The sequence below is a fragment of the Heptranchias perlo genome, chromosome 4, assembly GCF_035084215.1.
Source record: "Heptranchias perlo isolate sHepPer1 chromosome 4, sHepPer1.hap1, whole genome shotgun sequence".
Taxonomy (NCBI): domain Eukaryota; kingdom Metazoa; phylum Chordata; class Chondrichthyes; order Hexanchiformes; family Hexanchidae; genus Heptranchias; species Heptranchias perlo.
The window spans coordinates 87928687-87941731 of NC_090328.1; the positions used below are offsets into that span (position 1 = coordinate 87928687).

General features: G+C 41.6%; 1 protein-coding gene across 1 annotated transcript in view; it reads left to right on the forward strand.

Moving 5' to 3' along the window:
* Nucleotides 1-13045, forward strand: part of LOC137320648 (low-density lipoprotein receptor-related protein 1-like) — a 57845-nt gene that overhangs the window by 42328 nt on the left and 2472 nt on the right. Inside the window, exons 31-33 of the mRNA XM_067982327.1 lie at nt 1725-1847; nt 2896-3018; nt 12131-12502. Coding sequence (XP_067838428.1) covers nt 1725-1847; nt 2896-3018; nt 12131-12502 — 618 coding nt within the window. The remainder of the gene's footprint in view (nt 1-1724; nt 1848-2895; nt 3019-12130; nt 12503-13045) is intronic.

Sequence of the window (13045 nt, forward strand, 5' to 3'; positions counted from 1 at the left end):
ACGGCGATATATTTCCAAGTTGGGATGGTGTGTGACTTGGAGGGGAACGTGCAGGTGGTGTTGTTCCCATGTGCCTGCTGCTCTTGTCCTTCTAGGTGGTAGAGGTCGCAGGTTTGGGAGGAGCTGTTTAAGAAGCCTTGGCGAGTTGCTGCAGTGGATCCTGTGGATGGTATGCACTGCAGCCACTGCCGGTGGTGCTAGACAAGTTGCTTAAAATTTGTATGAAGGAAAAGATGTGGAAATAATATGCAAATAGGCCATTTGGCCCAACTGCAGACTTGGTGTGAAACAACTATAGCAGTTCAGTGAAAATTCAACTTGATTGCTTGCTCCAACTATTACAGTATCAACTTCAATTGGCATTGTTGGCCAGAGGTCACTGGTTACAGTTACTGGCTTAGTACAAGAGGAAGTCAATTCTCAACTTGCTTTATTCACGCTGTTAGATCATATACATGTAGCTTATACATCTGGTTAGATATAGACATACAGTTTTCACCAAGTTATACAGTTTTATACCCAAACTAGGACCTAAACACACCCACTAGGTTAAAGGATAATACCCGAACAGGAGATCTCTCTCTCTCTACACATCCCTGACGTAGGGTCTTCCACTTCCGTGATGGTTGGTCTTCGGTCTGGCTCCATGCCCCAGATTCTTCATTCTTATTCCGAATCTTATCTCCAAGCTGTGCTGTCTCTCTCTTGTTGGTTTAGGCTTGCTTGGTTACCCTGTGTCTTCTCCTCATTGGCTCTGTCCCAAGGACTTGGGTAGCATTACCTCCTTACTCCTTTTCTAAATAAGGACTTGTCTTATCACCTCCTTTGTCTTTCACAAAACTTAGCTAATTCATACCAGTTCCGGCCAGCAACTGAACTCGGGTTACTTCAGTTCAAAAGTTGCTTTTGCCTGTGTCAGCAGCTGATGTCTCTGGTTACTTTCTGCAGCCCCTGGCCAACAGCATCCCTTTAAGCCTTCTACAGATTCATTCCTGCATATTTTACTGAATGGCATTTTCATTTATGCTGACTTCATGCCTCTTTCACCTTGCAAACTAATTCCAGTAGCTTTTGTATTCATTTATCAAATTCCATTTTGAAAAATACTTGAAGGGAAAACATTCAGGGGAATGGGACTAATTGGCTAGCTTTCAGAGCTGGCACAATGGGCTGAATGGCTGGCTGCCTCCTTTGCTGTACTTACTATAATAAATCACTGTGCTTTTGGCTGCTGCAAGCAGATTGATCTAGTGCTAGACTCAGGCTAAATTCTAACATGTTTCAAGTGAGTAGGCTGGAGAAGTCTAGAGTAGTGGGTATATGAAAAGCCTGAGTGTTTTCAACCTCAGATGAAAGCCCTACAGTGTATTTGGCATTCTGGAAGAACGAAATCAGTCCTTCCTCAATGGGGTTGCACGAATTCCAGTAGCTTTTGTTTTGGATGCTGCAAACTTGTACTGCTTTGGACTCTGCATTTATTCTAACCCAAAAAGGAAAAGTCAAAAATGCAACATTGCTGAATTCAAAGATACAGGCCAAACATGCTGAATTAAAGCATTGTCTTCTGTTCAGGATGTAGCTTGGCCATTACAAGTTGAGAAATGATCAAGGATTTTTTTTTGTCGAATGAGTCAGATAATCCTTGAGTCAATTGCAGTTAGCATTTGATTAAAATCTTATCTCATTTGAATAGAACTTCTGATGAGACTTTTTTCCTCCACTAGCTAATGCTACATGCCAAGCATCTGACTTTATCTGCCATGATGGACAATGTGTGCCTAATAAGTGGCAGTGTGATGGTAATGCTGACTGTGAAGATGGTTCTGATGAAGCCCCAGAAGTTTGTCGTAAGTATCTTAACTAGTTTGTATCTTACCTAGGTTGTATAACAAATTATTGTTACTCTACCTAGATTTGGATCCCCTTGGTGTTCACCTACTAGTGCTAGCAAATTCAATTAAAGTTCAAACATTGATGAAATCATTTGAATGTGTGCTATTACAGAACTTCTATTCAAATTTATTTCTACAAAAAATGCTTGATACCCCCACTGCATCTGACTTAAACTTTGGCCACCAGTCTCCTCAAATCTGAACTGGATTAGCTTCCTTAGTGTTCCACCTGCGTTTGAATTCTTCATTTAATGGTGAGAAGTAAACCAGTCCTTTTTTGGTTTGTGTAAATAGTGCAGCATGTTGAATTGCATAATTTCCTCTAGCATATAACCATGCTTTCAATCTTTAGTTCACTGGCACACAATTGGAGTGGAACTAAAATTTGAGAACTGGGGGAGCCATCTGCACTAAGTGACATCTCCTGATGATCTATGAATTTTAGCTGTAGGACTTATTCAAACTGAGAAACTGTTTCTTCAGTATGGCCTGGAACAATCTTAATTCAACTTTTTGATCAAACTCAAAAGGCTAATTTGGACCATTAATGGGTAAAAATGAGATACTCTAGGGTAATTTTAACTATTGTCAGGCAATAGTGAATTGGCTATGTATTACTGTCCTTGTTTTCCATTGAAGTCATGGAAATTAAAATTGGGTGGCTGATTCACTAACTCCCCATTTTTCATCTGGCAATAAGTTTAAAATTGCTCCCACTCTGTTGGTCCAGAGCTACTTGAAATTGGGGAAAGAAATCATGCCAAGGATGCCTTGCCCATCTCCATATGAGCTCAATGGAATCTTTTTGACAAATAAATGGATGGCAGTTGTCATGTGTATTTTAATGAGTCCAGGATCACATCTCCTCCCATATGCAGTTGCACATATTGCATTGAGTAGTCAGACATGTCATCTTTGGGTTGCATTATACAGCAAAGCTTTGTATTGGCACCCTTAATCAACTGAATGTTTGCCTCTCAATCACTGTACACTTGTATTTCAGACAAGAGAATCTGTCATGTGAATCAAATCAGCTGTGGCTCTGGATCACTTCAGTGTATTCCTGTGTATTGGAAATGTGATGGAGAAAAGGACTGTGATACTGGCAGTGATGAAGAGAATTGTGGTAATGTGACTTAGAATGAAACTTTTGTTAGCATGTTACCCCTTGGAGAGGGGGGTGGTGGTGGTAGGGAAGGGTGTGTCATAAATTTTGGTTTCTTTGAACACAAACTTTTGGAAAGAAAAAAGCAGACAAGCTCATGAACTGTAAGGGGTTTCTTTTTACTGTTTCTCGGGCTTATAATAGGTCAGCCAGTTATGTTTTCCTGAGCTGCCCTGCCCGCAGTGCGGTTGCGAATCGCTTACCCCTTCCTGATTCTGAGCTGAGGACTTATCGAGTGGTAACAAAGACAGACAAACAGACCAGTGGATTGGTACAAGGAAAACCAATGTTTATTAAGAAAACTAAAACTACAAGGTAAACAGTATAATACAGAAGATAAAGAAATCGCTATGGATGTAATAGTCTTACGCTTAATGGGTTGGAAGAAACGGACACATCAAGGGAAAATTCTAAAATCACAAGTTTAGCAATATCTCCTTTAACCCCCAACCTTACACTTATGCTAGGTTGTCTTGTGGCAGCCAGAAAATTAATGCTCACCGGTGAAAACAGATGAAAAGGCCTGGCCCCTGTGCCTGCTGTTGCAGTCGACATGTGGTTGCGAGGTTTACTGGATGGCTTCCTTCTTAGTTGCTCGCAGACGGACAGGATGGGGCCAAGAGGCCAAGAGAGAAGAGCGAGAGAGATACTGGGCAGCCCAGTTATACCCTCTTGGTAACAGGTTTTTTTCATACCTCATCAGCTTGCTTCATTGTTTGATTTTAAGCACAAAACGTAAGACAAAGGACCTCATTTCTGGCCCATTTACATTAATGGCCAATTCCTGTATTGCTGAGTTCCATAACTGCTTTAAGACAAAGGACCTCATTTTTGGCCTATTTACGTAATGGCCGGTTCCTGTATCGATCTGTTCGCTAACTGCTTTACCATTGTTCTGAATGTACCTTGATGGTTCACCTTTTTGTTGACCGGAAGTTAACGGTTTTAGCTTAGTACACAGAGGAAGAGTCAATTCTCTCAATTCTCAATTCGCTTTATTAACGTTATTAGATCATGTACATACTGCTTATACGTCTAGTTAGATATAGGCATGTAGTTTACAGCAGGTTATACAGGTTTATACTCAAACTAGGATTTAAACGCACACCCACTAGGTTTCTCTATTAATACTCCCCGAGTATCAGGCTTTAAACGCACACCCACTAGGTTTCCTGACGACACTCCCAGAGTGGTCCCAGAATAGAAAGGATATTATTACCCGGAAAGGAGAGACGCTGCTGGCCAGGCAATTCTCCCTCTTACTCCCGACATCGTCTCCACGTCCTTGACGCAGGGTTCCTACTTCCACGAGGGTTAGTTTCCAGAGTCTCCTTCACAAACAAAGACACACCAACAAAATCTCTCTCTCTCTCTCTCTCTCTCTTCTTTCTCTCTCACTCAAACAAAGACACACACTGACCCCAAGCCAGCAACTCCTCAGTTTTTATTCCCCAAGTCTGTCTTTTCGAACGATGCTGTCTTCTCCGGTTGGCTCAAAATTGCTGGAGTGACCGATGTCATCCCCTGATTGGCTCTGTTCCAAGGGCTCAGGTAGCATCACCTCCTTTGTCTCTAAGAAGCGGAACGAATTCAAACCGGTTCTGGCCAGTTCAGACCAGTGACTGAACTCCAGGTCACCTCAGTTCAAAAGGTCAGTGTCTTTGTTAGCACTTTGAATTCAGCTCAGCAGTCTTCTGCAGCCTCTGGCCAACATTTTGTCCTGCAATCACTTCCTGCTCGAATTTTGATGTGTTGGCCGGCCATGTTGATGGCTTGCCTCCGGGCTTGAATGCACCTGCATTGTGCAAGGAAACCTGTCTGAGACACGAAGCCTGCCAAGTTGTTAGAGAATGCAATTTCAAATCTGCCGGTCCTCAGCCATGTGTCTGACCGCAGCCATTTTGAAAGATCCTGGATTTTTAAAACAGTCACACCAGGGTTTCTTTAATAACTCCAATAAATCTTCGGGGTGGGGGGGGAACATGTGAAATTTTGCGAATCCCTTCAGAACTGAGAGTTTATCTTGTGAAATATCTGCAGTACTGGTGATACAGGGCAAATAAGTTACACTTGGTGCATTTTGGGGATGCACCAAAAGTAATATGCTCAGGGTCTCTCTATACCAATTGGGAAATACTATGTTGCCAGACTGTAGCTTGGGGGGAAAAACACATTTAGAAATAAAATTGCAGAAGCAAGAACAAATCTGATTAGATCGTTTTTTTTAATAGTAGCTAACTTTTTTACACCATCTATGTTCTTGGTTCTTAATGAGCTCTTTGCATCTGTCTTCAAGAGATGGACGATGCAGACATTGTAGTTGAGGAGTGAAATATTGGATGGGATAAACTTAGTGAGAGGAAGTATTGAAGGGGATTAGCATCTTTAAAAATAGATAAATCACCAGGGCTGGATGAAATGTATCCCAGGCTGTTAAAAGAAGCAAGGGAGGAGATAGCAGAGGCTCTGACCCTTTTTCAATCCCCACTGGATACAGGCATGGTGCCGGAGCATCGGAGGACTAGTAACATTGTACCATCCCTTAAAAAGGGAGTATGGGATAGACTGAGTAATTACAGGCCAGTCAGTCTAACCTCAGTGGTGGGCAAATTATTGGAATAAATTGAGGGACAGGATAAATTGTCACTTAAGGCAGAGCAATCAGTCAGCATAGATTTAAGGGAAAGTTGTGTGATTAACTTAATTGAATTTTTTTTTTGAGGTAACAAGGAGGGTCGATGAGGTAGTGCAATTGTTTTCTACATGGATTTTAGCAAGGCTTTTGATAAGGTCCCACATGGCAGACTGGTCAAAAATATAAGCCCATTGGATCCAAAATTGGCTCAGTGGCAGGAAGCAAAGGGTAATGGTCAGGTGTTTTTGTGACTGGAAGGCTGTTTCCAGTGGGGTTCTACCAGGCTCAGTACTAGGTTCCTTGCTTTTGTGGTGTATATTAATGATTTGGACTCATGTGGGGGCTTCTGCAAGAAGTTTGCAGATGATACAAAAATTGGCCATGTGGTTGATTAGAGGAGGAAAGCTATAGACTGCAGGAAGATATCAATGGACTGGTCAGGTGGGCAGAAAAGTGGAAAATTAAATCCAGAGAAGTGAGGTAATGCAAGGGCAAACAAGGCAAGGAGTACACAATAAATGGGAGGATTCTGAAAGGTGTAGAGGAAGTGAGGGACCTTGGCATGCATGTCCACAAACCCCTGAAGGTAGCAGGACAGGTAGATAAGGCATATGGAATACTTTCCTTAGCTGAAGCATTGAATATAAGAGCAGGGAGGTTATGCTGGAATTGTATACATGATGTGACGAAGGGGATAATCTCCAAAAGCTTGTGATTTTAAAATAAAATTGTTGGACTATAACCTGGTGTTGTAAGATTCCTTGGAATTGTATAACACTGGTTAGGCAACAGCTAGAGTGCTATGTACAATTCTGGTCACCACATTACAGGAAGGATGTAATTGCACAAGTGCAGAGGAGATTTTACAAGGATGTTGCCAGGACTGGAGAATTTTAGCTGAGGAAAGATTGGATAGGCTGGGGTTATTCTCTTTGGAACAGAGTGGGCTAAGGGGTGATTTAATTGAAGTGTACAAAATTGAGGGGCCTAGATAGTGGATAGAAAGGACCTATTTTCCCTTGGCAGAGGTCAATAACCAGGGGGCATAGATTTAAAGTGATTGGTAGTAGGATTAGAGGGGAGCAGAGGAAATCTTTTTCAACCAGAGGGTGGTGGGGGTCTGGAACTCACTGCCTGAAAGGGTGGTGGAGGCAGAAACCTTCAACTCATTTTAAAAGTTCCTGGATATGGTCCTGAAGTGCTCTGATCTACAAGGCTACAGACCAAGTGCTGGAAAGTGGAATTAGGCTGGGTGGCTCATTTTCAGCCAGCATAGACACAATGGGCCAAATGGCCTCTTTCTGTGATATAAATTTTCTATGATTCTAAGTGCAATGAAAGCTGAAGTCTTTTTTTCATGGACTTGTGGTGAAAAGTTACTGAAATCTTCAAAAATCAAATGGATTTTAAAGGTATTGGTCAGATATTTATATTAATGATTTGGATGAGAATTTAGGAGGCATGGTTAGTAAGTTTGCAGATGACACAAAGATTGGTGGCATTGTGGACAGTGAAGAAGGTTATCTAGGATTGCAACGGGATCTTGATAAATTGGGCCAGTGGGCCGATGAATGGCAGATGGAGTTTAATTTAGATAAATGTGAGGTGATGCATTTTGGTGGATCGAATCGGGCCAGGACCTACTCCGTTAATGGTAGGGCGTTGGGGAGAGTTATAGAACAGAGATCTGGGAGTACAGATTCATAGCTCCTTGAAAGTGGAGTCACAGGTGGATAGGGTGGTGAAGAAGGCATTCGGCATGCTTGGTTTCATTGGTCAGAACATTGAATGCAGGAGTTGGGATGTCTTGTTGAAGTTGTACAAGACATTAGTAAGGCCACACTTGGAGTACTGTGTACAGTTCTGGTCACCCTATTATAGAAAGGATATAATTAAACTAGAAAGAGTGCAGAAAAGATTTACTAGGATGCTACCGGGACTTGATGGTTTGACTTATAGGGAGAGGTTAGACAGACTGGGACTTTTTTCCCTGGAGAGTAGGAGGTTAAGGGGTGATCTTATAGAAGTCTATAAAATAATGAGGGGCATAGATAAGGTCGATAGTCAAAATCTTTTCCCAAAGGTAGGGGAGTCTATAACGAGGGGGCACAGATTTAAGGTGAGAGGGGAGAGATACAAAAGGGTCCAGAGGGGCAATTTTTTCACTCAAAGGGTGGTGAGTGTCTGGAACGAGCTGCCAGAGGCAGTAGTAGAGGCGGGTACAATTTTGTCTTTTAAAAAGCATTTGGACAGTTACATGGGTAAGATGGGTATAGAGGGATATGGGCCAAGTGCAGGCAATTGGGACTAGCTTAGTGGTATAAACTGGGCGACATGGACATGTTGGGCCGAAGGGCCTGTTTCCATGTTGTAACTTCTATGATTCTATATGGGGTTATTGTCAACCAGCATTAGATGCCTATACTATGGCATTAGCTGGATACTGATCCACACCTCATTTAGGACTTGGGTATCTAATGCTTTAACAAAGCATAAATGTTAGCCTAGGAGATAGCTGATTATAAAATAGCTGTTTGCCAAAGAAAATTGCTACTGTAATCTACATCAAAGTTGTACATAGTGTAATTAGAATTGGGCAAGATTACTTCTAACCTAGTTCAGTCACACTTCCAGCATTAATTTAGAATTATCAGCAACTTGCACTTTGTATAATGCCTCATCATACAAAATGTCCCAATGCACTATACAGGACACAGTATTAGAAAAATTAATGGGACTGAAAGCTGACAAATCCTTGATCTGATGGCCTATATCCTAGGGTTTTAAGAGGTGGCTGCAGAGATGGTGTGCATTGGTTTTGATCTTCCAGAATTCCCTAGATTCTAGAATGGTCCCCATTGATTGCAAGGTAGCGCATCTATCCCTGCTATTCAAGAAAGGAGAGAAAACAGGGAACTATAGGCCAGTTAGCCTGACATCAGTAGTAAGGAAAATGCTAGAATCTATTGAGGCCATAGTTACAGGGCACTTAAATCATATTAGGCAGAGTTAACACTGTTTTCAAAAGGTGTTTCAAAAATCTTAATTTGAGGGTGTAACTAGCAGTGTAGATAAGGGGAACCAGTGAATGTAGTACATTGATTTTCAAAAGGCATTCAATAAGTTGTTACACTAGGGCTCACTGGTTAATGGACAGAAAACAATCCTCAATCCATGCGAATATATTGCCCCCAATCCAGAGTAGAAATAAACAGGTCACTTTTGGGTTGGTAGGCTGTAACTATTAGTGCTGCAGGGATCAGTGCTTGGGGTCTCAGCTGTTTACAATCTATTAATGACTTGGATGGAGGGACTGTGTAATCTATCCAAGTTTGCTGACAATACAAAGCTGTGAGGTCACCAGCTGCAAAGGGATATAGACAGGTTACGTGAATGGGCAAGAAGGTGGCAGATGGAGTATAATGTGAGGTTATTCACCTTGGTAGGAAGAATAGAAAAGCAGAATATTTTTTAAATGGTGAAAAACTATTAAATGTTGGTGTTCAGAGGGATTTGGGTGTCCTTGTACACAAGTTAACATGCAGGTACAGCAAGCAATTGGAGGCAAATGGCATGTTGGCCTTTGTTGCAAGGGGGTTGGAGTACAAGAGTAAGTATGTCTTGCTGCAATTATACAGGGCTTGGTGAGATTACAGTACTGTATACAGTTTTGGTCTCCTTACCTAAGGCAGGATATCGTTGGAGGTCATGCAACAAAGGTTCACTAGATTGATTCCTGGGATGAGTTGTCCTAATGAGGGAAGATTGAATAGAATGGGCCTGTATTCAAGTTTAGAATGAGGTGATCTCATTGGCACATATAAAATTCTAAGGCTTGACAGGATATTTCCTTTTGCTGGAGAGCCTAGAAATAGGGGACATATCACAAGATAGGGGTCAGACATTTAGGACTGAAGAGGAATGTCTTCACACGGAGGATTGTGAATATTTGGCATTCTTTACCCTAGAGGGCTGTGGATGCTCATCAGTATAGTAAAGACTGAGAAATAGATTTTTGGACACTAAGGAATCAAGGGATATGGGGATCAGGTGGGAAAGGAGTTGGGGTTTAAAATCAGCCATTATCTTATTGAATGGAGGAGCAAGCTTGATGCCTTATGGCCTGCTCCTATGCTCTTAGGTATAGCTGTATTGGATAACTTTTGAAGCACAATTGGCCGAATGGTTCCTTCTGTGCTGATTCAATGAAGAGGAAGTGATCACTAAGCTGTGGGAGTTTAGGAATGTTGATTAAAGGCTTGAGTGAAAGATGGATTATACCACTAATAGTGGCATGGAAGCAGTGGGGGAGGGGAAGAAATGAGACCTGAATCATTAAGAAAGGTAAATCCACAAGAGATTAGAGCTAGTATGGGGAGGGGACATCAAAAGATTTGAGGATGAAGATTTTAAATTAATTCAATGCTGTGGGACAGGGACCCAATGTTCTGAGTGGATATGATTGCTAAGTGGGACTTGGTGCAGAACAAGATCTGGGTAGCTGCAATTTTAGATAAGTTTGTTTATGGAGCATGGATAAAGGAAGGGAAGCAAGAGCCTAGATGTGATAAAAGCATAGATAAGGGGTTCTGCAGCAGAGGGGCTGGGGTAGTTGTGGAGATGGAAATAAGTAGTTTTGCTGATGGAAGTTGCAGGGTTTGAAGTTCAACTCCAGGTCACAGGATGCCACAGTTATGCAGTGTCTTTTGCCTCTTGAGGCAGGGGTTTGTGACAAGTGCAAAGAACAATTACTGCCTTTAACTAAAGTTCCAACTCATCCAGGACTTGGTCAGGCAGTCTGATGGCATGGAAGAGGTGGTGAGCTTAAGCTAGGTATATAGGCAAACTGACCCTGTGCCCCAGATGTCATCAAAGGGCAGCATGTGGGTGGAGAAAGGGAGCCAGTGATGTGGTGGGGGGGGGGGGGGGGAATTGGTGAGCTCACTGTCCCAGAGAGAACTGGAACCATGCAGGGCAGTCCCATGGAGCTGGAGTGTGGAAGAGGAAATAAACTCAAATTGCAAAATGATGGGGGATGATTGGTATAGCAAAAGAGAGGGGAGGTAGTGACTTCTTTTTAGAAAGGGCTTGAGTCTGGGACGGTGGTCACCATTCCCCACCTGCTTTCTGTGATCTGAGGGAGGCAGGAGAATAGTTGGATAAGGAGCCTCAACACAACATCTGTATTCCACCAACATAAAGGCAAATGTCCCTTCTCAACCAGCAGTAACACAAACCACTTGTAAACTGCTACAGTACAGAGCCTATCTAAAATTAATTTTGTAAATTGAAACTATGCCTCTGGATCTGTCACTGGGGGAGAACTCAACTACTTGGAGACTGAAGAACTTGTTCCAAATTAATCCAATTTAGCTTTAATGTATTTTCATTGAAATTAGAGTAAACTATCATTACTATTCTGAATAGCACTGAATTTGAAGTGGCAACTGTACTCCTGTGACTTGCTAAATTTTAGCATTCCAAGTCTCTAAGGCTATAGCACAGCCAGTAAGGCCCAATTTGTACTGGAGGCTATGACTCAATCTTCAGAGACTGCACTTGCAAGTTTCCAGAGCTTGGCTTCCCCAGTGACTATTTAATCAAGTGTAGAACATCCCTTTTGAAAAGGGTTAGGAAATTCATTGAACCACCTGCTCTTTTTAAAAAAAAAAAAAAAAAAATCTGGTGCCATGCCATTCTGATGATCTACCCTGTGCCATGACCAATTGACATGGTTGCCTGGTTTTAGTGTATTTGAGAGTCTAATCAGGAGTTGACTGACATGTTGCTGCATTTTGGCTTTTGTGAATCTGAAACTGCTTTCTAGTTTTGAGGCAATATAACTGGTCTAGTCACTTTTATTACTTCATTCCCCCAAATATGTACTAGAAGTGTATTTGCCAATGTTCCTGGTCTATTTCACTACAGGTAAAAATGGGTTTATATAACTATTTCAAATGGAGGTGTATAATTGTAGCAGTGCACCTTTCAATACCTCCCTCAGTTTTTAAAAAACCATGCTGATATCAACCAGTTGAGCAAAATCATTTCAGGAAATGTATTTAATACTAGGTCTACCGTGGAGCAGGACGACAATATTGGGGGAGAAGAAATGTTGCAAGTGATGTTCAGTTTACTCTATTTGCTCTAATATTTTGTACCCACTACAGAATTAGTTTGATCTTAATCCACTTGAGCCAGTTTGATGGCAATCTAATTGTCATTCAAACTACATGTTGCAAAGACATTCCTGAATTCAGTGAAGTTGGTATAAATATTTCAGTGCTTATGCTGTCTTAATTTACAATGTAAAGGCCAGTGTTCTACTGTCCATATAATTGAAAGTTGCTTTTGAAATTATTCCAGTTAGAAATATTACAGAATATCTTTTTCAAGCAGTCTAACTTTTATTATGCTGTCTATCTTAATCATTTTCAGATACTTTTACTTGCAGTCCATTAGAGTTTACTTGCTCCAGTGGCAGATGCATTTCCATGGCATTTATCTGCAATGGTGAAGATGACTGTGGTGATGGAAGTGATGAAAAAGGCTGTACTCCACTTTCCTGTGGCCCCCATGAATTTCATTGCAATAGTTCTGAATGTATCCCATTGAGTTGGGTGTGTGACACAAATGCTGATTGTGCTGACCAGTCTGATGAATCTCCAGACCGCTGTAAGCACATCCATCTTCCTCCTTGGACCTGTTCACCAAATGAATTTCAGTGTGGTTCAGGTGAATGCATTCATAGTCGATGGTACTGTGATGGAGATACTGACTGCAAAGATGGAAGTGATGAAGTCAACTGCCGTAAGTAGTCTAATCTTCAGCTTTCGGTATTGAGGCTTCCTGTTAGTTCAGCAGTATTATGGGTTTTCTAGTTTTGGAGGGGATAAGGTCAGCAAATGTTAACACATGCTGCCTAATGGTCAGATTCAAATAGGTGTAGATCATTCAGACACTAGAGCCTGTTCCACCATTCAATTAGATTGCAGCTGATCTGTACCTCAACTCCATTTATTGGCCTTTGATCCATATCCCTTGACAATGTTGCCAATTTTTTAAAAAAACTGTCACTATCTTAAATTTTCAGTTGACCCAACATCTACAGCCTTTTGGGGAAAGAGTATAGTGGCAGATTCTATGGGAAGTGCTTCCTGAATTTACTCTTAAATGGCCAAGCTCTAATTTTAAGATTATGCTGTCTTGTTCTGGATTTCCCCCACCAGAGAAATTAGATTCTCTACCTGCCCTATCGCATCTCCATTTTAAACACCAGTTAGATTACTCCTTAAACCTTTAAGCTTGAGGGAATACAAGACAAATTTATGGAACCTGTGCTTTTAAGCTTTG